Below are 13,493 nucleotides of genomic sequence, written 5' to 3'. Positions count from 1 at the left end.
TCATCTTCTATGACGCATTTTTTCGCGGTTGTCGCCACGCTCGATGAACCAGTTTTTATTACGTTGCTGATACTCATTCTGGCGTCTGGCGTTTTCTCGTTGTTGCATTAATTTTCCATGCCATTCACCACTTTTACGCGATTGCTCGTCGGAGGCAACGTAGAGATTCTCTTTGGAATTCCCATTAAAGCGCCGCTCCTTGGATCGGTCATTAGAGTGACGATCTTTGAAATTGTCATTTGGATGACGACCTTTGTACTTATCGCCGTTGGAGCGTATATGTTCGTGTTTGTTGTAACTCTCTTTGGAAGTAAATTTCTTTTTGCCAAAATCTTCCAGAGAGTCATCGAAATCCTCATCTTCCTCACTAAAGTCATCGTCGCTATCACGATGTAGATGATTGTGCCGTTTCCAGTGTTTTTGTGTCTCATATTTGTTCTCGGAACTGTGATGCCCACTTTCCTTCGAATTTTTACTTCCTATGTTCACATATTTGCGTTTATTTTTATAATCACCTCCATGTTCTTTGGGTTCAGCGCCAATTTCTTCCTTTGATGATGACAAATCGTCGACTATTTGTTCTTCCATAATTTCGTCGACCACTTTTAAAATATCATCCATATTTTTTATGTTTTGCTTTTCGTTTTCTTCACACATGCTTGCAATCTCTACATATTTTCCATCTGGACATTTAAATGACTTCTTTAGGTCATCCTCTGGTTTGTCCACGAGGTCTATTCCTTTTTGTTTCATTATCCATTCACCGGTTTGTTTGAAAAATCGCTGCTGAGACTTTGGTCCTCTCTCAACATTTTCCCTATTCATCCGACCACCATTCTGATTCAAACTACTCAAATAGTTCACCTGCTTGGATAAAATGTCGATTTCGGCACGCATTAAATTATTTTGTAATTCCAAACCTGTCAACTTTTGCTCTAATACAGACAAATTCTTTTTATCGAAAAATGATTGCCAATCAGGATTGCGCAATTTTCCAATGAAAGCTAATATGGCCAGGGTAATGCAAATGTAAAAAAACCCTTTTAAACCTCGGCGTACCAATGGATATACTCGTTTTGCTTCCACAGTGGCGCCATTTACCGACTTTACAACTTTTCGTTCTGAAGTTGCACTTGAACTAGAACGTCGGATACGTCGTTGTCTAACTGCATTTTCATCAGAATGGTGGATGGTGGAGGGCAGTGCATATTGAGGTTGCGGTATGTGGATAGGCAATCGAAGCATTGAGGCAGGATAAACCTCTTCCGGATTGGAGCAAATGTTGAAGTCCACGCTATTAAAATTTTCCGCCATTGCGAGAGGTGAAGCACGCCCGGCACTTTCGCTCTCACTAATAATTGAGATACCTTCCGAACCGTCATCAACGATGGAGTCGTCATCAGTTCGGGAACTGTAATTAAATAATGGAGTAAATAAAAGCGATATACGTATTAGAAACACGGTTACGTACTCAGCACTCTCATGTTTCTCCTTGTTGTCGTTTGTTAAAATGTCGTTCAAGTCAGTTAATATTTCAACTCTATTATTTGTAGCTGAATGGTTATCTTCAACCTGCGATGTATTTGCTCTATTCTTATTTTTATCGTTTACTAGTGTCCATGTTTCTAATGAATCCGATTCAGTACTGGTTGTTATTGACTCGTCGTCAGTGTGTGGTGCTGACGTGGCCTTTTGTGAGATGCCCTCTGCTGATTTATTCATGTTGTCGAAATTATTTCAGTCTGCAAAAAGAAATAAGTTATTACTTAGAATTGTTTTTGCACTTTGCTAGTTGTTAATATTTCTTAAATTATCTAGACCTGCTGTGTTTACAATAATACCGATTCTCTCACTCAGCACCTGAGCTTTAGATTGCTGCTCCGCAATAAGCTCTTTCTTTCGAAACTATTTCAAGAAATGGCCAAAACAGCTCAAGCTGTATAAGAAAACATGCATTCCTTTGTCTCTTTGGGCAGTTGCATGTGCTGCATATGTATGTAATTTTATACGCACACATGTGTAAGTTAACATAGGCACCAATGTTTTTATTGTAAATATTTCAATGCAGTAAAAATTGATGTGTGTGATTTTCTATTTTCGAAGACAAAGCATTTAAACGCAGAGAAATCCGGAAAGAAACACAAATATTCTCTTAGGTAAAATGGCATGGTTGTAAATGTTTATCGTTCACTACCCACAAAGCATTCACTAAAATTTTATTTAAAGGAATTAAATGCCTTTCTAAAACTTTCGGGACAAGTAAAGAATATGCACCGTTTCGCTACAATAAAAATAAGGATCGGTATAACTTTTTATGCTGATTATGTGTTACTACTAAATCGTTTATTAAAAAGGTAAGTAAAATACCTTTAATAGACTTTGTGCAAGTTTTAAAGAAAATTAAATTTGTATGAATAAATACGGCAAAAATTACAATTACTTTTTTCAGACGAAACAGTTCGCCCAATTAATATAATATTATATAATTTAAAAATAATTTCATTAGAAAGTATATTCTATCATCTTTCATTTGAAATACCATATGCCCACTTGTAATTTTGCTTTCGGTCGCACATTGAAGGAAAAAATAACACTCATCAGTTCGACTTGGGTTACGTTATTCGGTGTTTCTGCGTAGAACTGCGGGTATTTTTGACTTATACCAGATTCGTTTTCAGTTCTGGGTATAGACCTGCCTAATATTCTTATGCATGCATATTACTTTTTTCCCTAAACTTTACACAATTCTTATGATATCCATTATACTCGCATTTTTGATCAAGTAATTTTGAAAAGATCAAGTCATTAACAAATGGTCAAACAATTACAAACCATATAATATATAGAACGTGTAGACAGACGTACATTATTTTATAGGGGTTGGACTTCAATTACCATCACGGAAGTTTTCCTTATAATATCTAAGTGCGTGGACCTGGTTTAATAATTTTTGCCCACAAATGTAGTTAATATTTAAGTCTTGTGATTTATAAATGGTCATTAAGAATTAATAGGAGTATTTTAAGTATATAGGAGTATTATAGTAATACAATAAATAGAGTAGTTAACTAAAATGGAAAAATTTTATAATACTATTTTAGAAAATATTAAAGAAAGGATTTGTATATACATTCAATCCTTTCAATATTAGTCTTCATTTCAATTTTACATTTTCATAAATCGGGCTATTTTTTATTCAAAATTTTCGCCTGGTGTTGTTTTTACATATTATCATATGTAATATATAAATGTTTTAATCAAGTAATATTTTCATAAAACTGTGATATATAAAACCTTAGTTAAATGTTTGCTGGGTTAACAATTGCGTTATACATTTCTTTCACCACAATAAACAAATACAGTTATGAAAAAACGTAATTTATTGCTCTTTTCCTAGGGGTTCCCTAAGGAATCTAAGAGGTTATGACTTCAATAATTAGAATGTTTTGTCTTTCCTCATGCCGATGGGGTTGGTGAGCGGTGACACAAACCCTCCTCCTTCGCTCCACAATTCATGTAATGAGAAGTAAAGATAGTCTTTTATTAAAATACGCAACTCGTCCACCTTTTTCAGCTAAATGTCCAATTATGAGAATGTTCCGAAGCTATAGCTAAAAGTTTACATATGCGTGCACGACAAAGCGAGTAGAATCCATGCATAGGAGCACACACAAATTTCAACAGTTATGTATATATATGTAAACACGATATATGGCCTCCAGCCCGACCTTGCATTTTGGCACAAATTGTAGCAATAAAATTACCAGGATTCACAAAAGTTTTGCTATTTACTTCTATAGTCTATTACGATAAAAACAAAGAATACTGGAAAAATACAAAGAACGTTTATTATTTGCTGATATGAGTGCAAGAAACAAAACACGTAAATACGAAATTCTTACAACAGCTTGACGAATGTAGATAAAAGCGAATGCGTCAAAAAACATTCGCAGTCAAGAGTTGCCACTGTCATGGGATTTTTAAATTTAAATAAGTGGCGAATTTTCGCGATTTTGACAAGTTTGACGTCAGTTCCCATTCCAATACAAAACAAACAAACAAAAGGAGGAGAAATTACATATTTATGAAAACTCAGTGAATGGCTTGGTAATATTGTGATTCGTGAGATTTAAACTAAACAAACCAAGGAAAATAAAGTGCCGTGTGCTAAATTTCGAAAGCAGAAATGCAGTTTGTTTTCGTGTTTATGCGGAAGGCGCAGCAGTTTTCTTTGCAGATTTCGTAGTTCAAATAACAAGATGCTCTGCTTATTTGTTCTTGTCTTGTCTGTTCCATGACATACATACGGATATATATCAGAAATGTCCACGTATAAATAACTATTTGCTTTGATATTGCTCATATTAAGTCGCAGTCAAGAATGATAGAATACAAGCCTACGCCTTCCGAATTTGTCATGACATCAGTGCTGCGAATATACTAACAAAATGTAGAGAAATTACTTGTTTGTGAAGAGGAAGAGTAAGCAATAGAATCCGTCAAGAACAAAAAATTATGCACTCACGCATACACAAACTTTCTTGCCACGGTGCCATTTTCATTCCTGTTTTTAATTTGAAAATCACCATATTACCAATCCACTTACTGATATTCATAAACAAGTAGCATCTATTCCGTTTGTTTGTTTATTCGAAGCATTGATGACATCGGTTATCAAAATCGTGAAAACAAGATAGCGGTTTTTGAAAGGCGCAACCTTCTATTTCTTGTACACCGTGTGTTGGGATTATTGTTGTGTTGTAAAAGTTTATAAAGCATTGTCAAGCACGGTTTGCGTCCACGTGCTGCTCTCGCTATCAGGCGCCATTTGTCTCCACGAGTTTTACTTTCCGTAAATCAACTGGAACCGCCAAGGTTCTTCGGGGCTCATCAGAGCGGCTTAACCCCTCTATTTCACATTTTTCAATTCTTTCCTTTATTTAACCTTATTAAATTTTCGGCTTTGTTTACAAAATTGCGTTATTTTTACATCTTCCACTCAATTTTGTGAGAGAGAGCATGTAACATAAATCATATACAGTATAATTCCTCTTAACCGGCTTCGCATTAACCGGTCGACGGATTAACCGGCCTGTTTACAACAGCCGAGCGCAATGCAATATTTTCCAAGAAATTCACCGGCGAGGCGATGCGGCTGGGATTCCCCCGATATTACGGGAGATCCCGGTGAAGTAAACTATAAACGATGTTAGATAGGATTTTGTCGTTTGTCGTTTTCATCAATTTGGTTTGTTTTTGCTGTGGGTACGGACATAACATAGTTCTTTCCTTAACAATGAGTGCAAAGCGTAAACGAATTGTGGTTTCGATGGATACACGTTTAAAAGTGCTAAGGCGGATTGATAATGGTGAATCCGTAGCGAAAATGTGTGCAGAATTTAATGTTGGAAAAAGCACTGTAAATGACTGGCTAAGAAATAGGCGTTCCATTGAGGAGTTTTGCTCGAAAATGGAATCTGATAGAAATCTGCGTAGCCGTTGTACGAGAAAAAACCGATTTGCGGGGTCGTCGATCAAACTTTGTGGATCTGGTTTCTTCAGGAACGTCGAAGAGGTGCACCAATTGGCGGCCCAATTTTGAAAGAAAAAGCTTTGGCTATCCACCAGAAGATTAATATTGGAGGTGACTTTGACTTTAATCGATGGAAGAAGCGACACGGAATTCATTTCGCACATGTAAAAAATGCTTCTCCATTTTTTTATATGTATGTATACAATATATTATACAAGTACACTTCGGATTAACCGGCCAAAACGGCAACCGGCCAGGTATGCAGTCCCGAGGTGACCGGTTAAGAGGAATTGTACTGTAACCGAATTTTCATCTCCGCGCGATCTTGTATTCCATAATTTTTGAGAGGTAAGGAATCTTCCTTAAATAAATAGTAGATAAGAAGTTTCTACTCAGAAAATAAAAATAAAAGGGAAGAAATACTGAGTGTTTCCCCGTTTTAATAGCTTCTTCTTCAGCATAATTTTCTTTATTCAGTACAATTAATTCAAAAAAAATACAAAAGTACAGTTTGTTGGTGTATTGGATGGAATATAAAATTTATGAGGAAAAAACGTGAGTTTATAAAGTTTATGTATTGTAATCCCTTTGGGCAACACAAAGATTTGTAAAAAAAAATCAGCTGCTATGTCTTTTTCTACAGGTTTTAGCAGGTGATATAGCAAATTTTCCATTCGTTAACTTTTTCTTCTCTTTGGAAAGAGAATTTTCGCTTTCATGGATTGTTGTTTGGTGGTGGCTAATTTTATTAACGAACACAACTATAGTATTTGTGTTCATCCAAGTACATATACCAAACTGAAGCGTAGTGAATTGGCAATAAAGACTTTGTTAAAATGGATTTTTTTTATTTGAAGGGTGGTGATGTGTTAGGTGGGGTATGTGGCGCCGTTTGTGTTGTGCACATAGTCAAAAGTACAATTCGGCTTGAAAAAGTTAATGGTATGCCCGGTTACAGTAAGAATTCTCGAATTGTTTCCAGGCTTGTCGTTATTTGGATTGTGTCACAGCCTACAGTTAAATGTAGTACCCACAGATATTATTGAGATTTGTTAGAAATTTGGTAAATGTCTGTGTTTGGTCTGTAATTCTTCTTCTTCTAACTTTAGTAGGAGTATTTAGTAGAAAGTAGGGGAAAATCTAAATAAGGCGCTTGACTTCCGCAACGATTCCGCCATGGAATCAAAAGATTCCATTTCCCAACAACAAAAAAGGAATTGAAAGAAAGTAGTTTGAATTCCAACACAAACGCGTTACGCAACCTTTCCTCAATCTTTGTATCAGACAATAGTTTGACTCCGGATGGGAGAGTAAAAGTAAAGTAAAAGGCACCTATTCATTCTAGGCGAATTCTCAGCAATGTTCCTGATATCGTGTTTTAAAGCCCAAATGCATAGGACGGTATGGTATGGAAGTGCTCCAATTCCATGAAATTATCTTCTTGTTTGTTCAAGCGCCAACTTTTACATGTCCTTTTGTTTTGTTTTGCTGGCTGAAACTACTATTCATATTGCATCAGAAGCAAAACTTCCAAGAAATAAACGCATCGAATATAAAATTATAAATTCGACTTTATTTACATAGTTAAATACATACATAAATATTAATAATAATGGCCCTATTTACAATCACATAATACTTCGTAAAGGGTATAATAAGCGCCAATACCTAAAACATTGTATAAACCGCCAAAAGTAATTGTACAAGTACACATACATCCACATATAGACTATAAAACTAAATCGAAGGCAAATGACGGACGAAGCACCATTATTTTATATACATATATACATATGTAAATACATGCATACATACTTAAAAATATGGGAACAGAATGCTTAAAACTTACGTATGTAAAATCCTTAAAAGAAATTTGAAATAATTATAAATACAGCAAATAATACATACGAATATCTTAGGTCGAATTTCAAAAAAGTAAACGAGATAATTTCTTTTTGAGGTTCCTCAAAAAATTACTTGCTTTGAACTCACCACTATTTCTTGGATTTTCCAATATGCGTTGGACCTCGCCCGCTTCCGAGCCACTCTCCCATTCGTAAGGATGTTGATTGTTAAAACCACCCGATTCGGCGGATGAAATCAGCATCTGATGCTGCCTATTGGTCGGTGTGCAGCCACGCTCAATTGTTGCTGGCTTTTGATTTTGAATGCTAGTCGTGTTGAGCACCGTTTTCATATTGGCACGATTCGATATTTCCATTCTAGGTGCGGGCACAGGATGTAATTGCTTGAGCGTATAGCGGGGACTGCTGATTTCAACCGGCAGAAGAACGTCATGTTGATTATGTTGCGTCCAATATATTTGACTCGTCTGTTGACTTGAATGATCAAGTATCAAAGGAGTACTTCGCCCATCGTGCAGCCTAGGCCGCAACTGTTGTCTCGGTTGAGGTTCACGGACGCTTATATAGCCATAAGCACCCGGAACTGGTTGCAACTTGTATGGTCGCACATAGTGTGGCTGTGTATAGATGTCATTCTGCCCCGGGTAATAGCTAATCACTTGCGTTGCAGGGACCAATTTATCACCCTCAACAAGCACATATTGGGGAGCCGGCAAACTTCCGCGGGTAACGTACATTGCTGGAGCTTCTGCGTCTCGTCGCACTAGGTTCGTCTTTTGTGGACTATCGTAAATTTCAGAGTGATTCGAAAGTAAACTGCTTCTTTTCACCACATGTGCGTATATTGGCGACGATGTGTTCGGATTTATTTCACTTATTATTTGGGTGGCATTTATGGGAATGAATTGTTGAGGTAAGCTCTGCAGGCGTTGTGGAACTTGTGGAGCTGCATACATCCGCGATGCAGGACGCTGATTTGTTTCGACGGAAGCATATGAAACCGGAGACAAGTCGGATGGACCTATGTGCTTCTTGTTTATCTCTTGTATTTGTGGTTGTTGAATAGTTGGCGTTTTATTTAGTGATTTCCTGCAGAATTCTTTGACTTTTTGCAATATCTCGTCTCGAGTTAGTATGCCCCCGATGCGGCGCTGTTCTGTATGTTCAAACTGTTCGGATGGATTATTATCTTTTCGTCGGAGAACCACTGGCGTACCAACATCACTTTCGTAGTCTCTTCTGTTGCTCTTACTGTGCCTGGATGCTAAAGTCATATTGTCCAAGACACTTTGACTACGAGGAGCTGATTCGAAATGTGCATGGTTAATGTTGGAAATTGACTGCATTGTTAAAGGATATTCGGCAGGAATCAATGCTCTACCATCAATAATCTTAGCTTGACGATTCTTTGTTAAACCCGAAAAGGTGTTTCTTTGAGGTGAACCTCGTATGAAATTATTCTCTAATGGTCTTGGTTGTGGTGATATATTAGAGGATTGGGCCATAAATATTTGTTGGGTCGGTTGGAGACGTTCGTAAATATTTTCTGCATCCCGCTGTTGTTTTTGTTCTTGTAACATTCGGAAGTATAACTCTTTATCCATGCGCTCCTTCATTGCCTTCAATCGTTCCCATTCTTGTTGGTCGACATATACTTTATTTGAGGGCTTCACGTTTTGAACAAAATTTTTATTTTCAGGATCACTATTTGCATTCCTGATAGGAGTTGAAGTCAACTTGGGTCCATTTGACGTAGAAAATTGTTCACGTATATTTTCCTTGGATGTTAGGGGTGTTGATATTTTCGACGCTTCGTTGTCACTTTTTGAGCGGTTTTGAAGCTCTCGCAGGAGCTTCTTTTTTAATATTTCGTTACGGTCCATAGAAGCGGAGCGACCGAAGACCTGTCTTCGGTCCAATGTGTGGGTAGTTCGTTTCGGTATGAGACTCTGGCGTTCAGCAGCACTTCGTTTAAGCGTTCCATCTGATCCAACATCAACCTCCTTTGCTGAGAGATGTGTTGCACTATTTGATGCCTGGATTCGCTGTGCTTTTGGTTTTAATATGATGTTATTTTGCTGTGATTGTTTCGCTTGTTGAGGATTGCCCAGTTTCTCACGGGAATGTGTTCTTGTGGGCTTTAAGATTCGTTCAGCGGAATTTGCGAGTTCAGCGTTGGTCAAGACACTAGATAATGAGACTGAAAGGTTATCACCGCTTGCGAAACTCTTCCGTGAACGTTCGTCTTGGTGCTTCAGATAATCGGTTTCTGCAGAACTTAACAAATTATTCACATGCGGTCGTCCGTGAAAGCTTTGTCTCTCTAGAACCACTCGCTTCATGGACGAATGCAAATTATCATTATTTTCTTTGACATGCATATTATAGTTGTATAGTGACCTGGGAGCAGGAACGATATATTTGGGAGTTGTTTTACGCCTGGTAGCAAATATGCTATTCGAGAGTAGGCGTTGAAATACTGAGGGTTTTTTAATATTCCGCGCAGAATCTGTAGTATCTACTGAGATCTGTACACTTTCGGGACTTTTAAAAGATATACGAGGATTTGATTTAGCTACTTCTATGCCATTTGCGTACACGGATCGTGCGCCATTTGGAATTTTTTTAGGTATCAAAGTAAGACCTTTTTTCTCAAGGTAATCCTGGAATTCTTTTGATTTAATTGTATTGGTAAATGTGCCTTCAACTGGCTGCTCAACTTTATTTTCATTATTCATAATTTTAGCGTTGGCCTCTTTGCCTCCGGCTTTACTACTTATTTCTTTATTAACTAAGTTGGGGGTCACTTCGTCACTTGATTCGCTTTTAGTTAAGGGACAATCTATCTCATCCAAATCATCGTCAGAGCTTATGTGGAGTTTTTTCACTCTGTCATCAAACTTTTTTGCGTTTTTAGAAACTTCGGCTGGGTTAAAGAAATTACCATCTAAGTCGGTGCCGACTTTTATCTTGATATCAGAGAGATCCGGGTAATTTGGCTTTGAACATTTCTTAAATGGAAGTTTTGAATATGAAAGTGATGTTTCTGCTGACGGCTTGTTTTTTAAATCTTTGATTCGATCCCTGGTTTGATTCGACAAACGTAGTTTTTTGGGGGGTTTCTTGTCCGCAAGATCACGTAACTCCTCGAATTTAAGGCGAGCAAGTATTGTAGGATCATAAACGAAATATGGATCGGGATTTTTTATGTATGTTTTGACATATTTTGATTGGTTGAGGACTTCTTCAGTAGTGACAAATTCGTCGGGAGATGGCAAGGCTGGATTGACGCCAGTGCTTGACTTTCGATTATTCGTTTCGTTTTTTAGTCGTTCTCTTTCTTTTTCTTTTTCACGCTCTCTTTCCCGTAGTTGTTGGGTAACAGTTTTTCGTACACTTAATGTCGATCGTTTGGTTGGAACCGGAGGCGGTGTTTTCTTCTTCTTAGCAGAGTTCCCCCAAGTAGAATAATGCTGTTTAAATGGATTCTTCTGATCAACAATGGGTTCGCCGGCAATGAATTTGCGTACTTTTTCGTCTTGTGGATCGAAAGAAACTGATTTTTTTAGTTTTGTGATTGGCTTAACCAATTCTGATCTTGAAACATTCGATTCATCTTGGGAAGTATCACAGGTATCATATAGAGATTTGTCCGACAGGTCACAGTCGTATTTACTTGATTTTTTCACTTCAAGACTGTTGGCTAAATTAATACTATTTTCTTTGGAAGGAACATATGGGCTTTCTGAATCATTATTTTGATCATCAGAACTTTGGATGATGCTACTACTGAGGTTCTGTTTAGGGTTGGTGCTACTGTTTTCGCGGAAATTTTCTATTACGGTGCAAAGTGATTCGGTGCTGACATCATTTCTAACTATTTCTGACATTTTTTCGTAAGGAAGCAGCAAAATACAAATAATTCTCAAAGATTAAGGAGAATAGGAGATAGGGTAGTGGAAAGTAGTTTACACCATTTAAAATGTTGACTTGCATTGAGTCCCGCTTGCTCTGATAAGATCCACTGCTGATTTCGTACTGATGAATCTGGAGATGAATAAGAAAAGGTAAATAATTCCATGTTTTAGAAACGAATAGGCTTTTAAGGAATATTTTATACATGCATACATATTTGTTTTGATGATGAACAGAATAGTACCTTTTTTCCCCCCGTTCGAATTACCAATGTATACAATCCATTTCCGCCCGTATTTATGCTGGCATTATAAAAACTGTTCGATTGCTAATTTTTTCTAAAAAGAAATTTGAAGAAGCATTCGACAGAGAGTCAGTAAATTCTTTGTGAGGTTGAAGTAACTTAATAAAATAAATCTGGAACAAAAGGAATTTATTTATTGGCTTTACGAATATTTAAATAGTAATATATTGTAGAGGAAATAACAGATTTCAGATTTGTTTTTGTTGGTCAGATCTGAAGCTTCTACAAAAATATTTGGGTTTCTTGCCAATGGATACAAGCCGCTAAATCCCACAAAAATTTTACTCACAATTGGTAGCTACTGTTGTCTAACTTTTAGATCTAAAAGGTCGAAGACTTGAAAATTTAATAGGGTGATCCTCAACAGAGTTGGTGCAATTAGTACTTCAATTTTTGGAACAACATCAAGACGCACGCCACAAATAGGAGGAGGAGTTTGGCCAAACACGCAATGAGGGTGTACGCGCCAATTATATACGTCGCATTCTCTTTGATCTCCTCGATCGACTGAAATCTCCTTCCACGAATTGCACGAAGGGATAACTTCAACTTGGGAAACAAAAATAAGTCACACGGGGCCATATCTGGTGAGAAGGCCTATGAAAAAAGCACACATTGGATCATGCCATTGAGAAACAAAGTAAAGAATTCACCCCTCAGCCTGGGTGATACACTAGTTTTCTTATTCCGATTTGCGACGTAACAAAAGCATGTAGAAGTAAGTAAGTGATCTCAAAAAGCTATGAACGCTACTATTAAATCATTACACTCGTATACACGTACATATATGCTTATAAATTTATTTGTATAAACGTAGATCTTTTTATCATAGCAAAACAATTATTTTGGAACATGAAAAATTAATATTTATGAACAAATATACTTATATAAGTATGTACATAAACACGAGCAATATCGTTAGCGGCTGCTGTGGTTGATCTAGCCAAGTGCGCAGCATCTACATATATAACTACCTATGGGCAAGCCATATGTATGAGTGTGTGTGACTCGCTGTTTTTATTGTTGAATGCGGTGTTACAGATTTTAATAGTCCTTGTCGAAGTAAAAATTTATTTAAATGCATATGAACCGTGCTTGAGGTTTAGAAAATGGTACGTATGCACATACGTACATACATATATGTACATATGTATACAAAAGCTAGGGGGTTAAAGATTTTATGAAGACACAAAGAAACGGAGGAGAAGGAAAACTTATACCTGATTGCGAGCGGTGATTGCATGTGTGGTTATGTGGGCTTGGATGCATTTGTGAGTAGAGAGACGGAATTCGGTCGGTGGATGGTTATGGTGAACTTTTGGTTTTTGTGGTCTGGTACACTTCAGCCAATCTGAATCACATAAACACCGTTAAACTAAAAACGACGCACTTATTGTACTTACTATGGTAGAAAGTAAACATACTGAGGCAGAGAAGATTGGAATCGATTAAAAGGCAAAAGAAGACTAAGTGAAAGGTCGTAACGTTCGTGGTTTGTTTGTTCGCTTCGATGGCTCGCGATGTTTAACTTTGTTTATGACTTGCCATAGCAAATAAACTACATATACAAAGAGAAAACATGGCACAGGCAACACAAAAGTACGGTTGCGAATATTAAAATAGAAGAGCATCAACAATTTTGTTTACAAAGTGTGTAACATTGCATGTATCTTTCGAAGAAATATTCAAGATTACGCGATCTGTTTCTAGGAACAGACGTTAAAAGCCAAGTAGTTCGAAAAAAGTAAAAAATATTATACGCTAAGCCGTAGCTTGGGCCCGAGTAATTAAAAGGGCTGCTTATTTACCTCGGGTAAGGAATATCAATAGATAGAATGAGTTTTTGCTAATAGCAGTGAAAAAGTGGAGGCGGCGT

The 13,493-nt window shown here is 37.1% G+C and overlaps 2 protein-coding genes and 1 long non-coding RNA gene across 3 annotated transcripts in view; all 3 read right to left on the bottom strand.

Moving 5' to 3' along the window:
- Positions 1–1,722, bottom strand: LOC129236942 (uncharacterized). Its single transcript, XM_054871259.1, has 2 exons — positions 1,472–1,722; positions 1–1,411 (listed from the first exon to the last, which is right to left on the bottom strand). The coding sequence occupies exons 1-2, from the start codon at positions 1,720–1,722 to the stop codon at positions 1–3; spliced, it is 1,662 nt and encodes a 553-aa protein (XP_054727234.1).
- On the bottom strand, positions 1,628–11,441 carry LOC129236744 (uncharacterized). Its single transcript, XM_054870936.1, has 2 exons — positions 7,526–11,441; positions 1,628–1,742 (listed from the first exon to the last, which is right to left on the bottom strand). Exons 1-2 carry the CDS (start codon positions 11,286–11,288, stop codon positions 1,738–1,740), a joined length of 3,768 nt encoding a protein of 1,255 aa, XP_054726911.1. The 5' UTR covers positions 11,289–11,441; the 3' UTR covers positions 1,628–1,737.
- Positions 11,442–11,539: 98 nt separating this feature from the next.
- The window catches only part of LOC129236745 (uncharacterized), a 39,893-nt gene continuing 37,939 nt past the window's right edge, over positions 11,540–13,493 (bottom strand). Inside the window, exon 3 of the long non-coding RNA XR_008581707.1 lies at positions 11,540–11,651. This is a non-coding gene — a long non-coding RNA (uncharacterized LOC129236745). The remainder of the gene's footprint in view (positions 11,652–13,493) is intronic.

This window comes from Anastrepha obliqua, chromosome 2 (genome assembly GCF_027943255.1).
Source record: "Anastrepha obliqua isolate idAnaObli1 chromosome 2, idAnaObli1_1.0, whole genome shotgun sequence".
NCBI classification, from domain to species: Eukaryota; Metazoa; Arthropoda; class Insecta; order Diptera; family Tephritidae; genus Anastrepha; species Anastrepha obliqua.
Note: the sequence above shows the minus strand (reverse complement) of the source record. Positions and strands in the feature narration are given on the sequence as shown.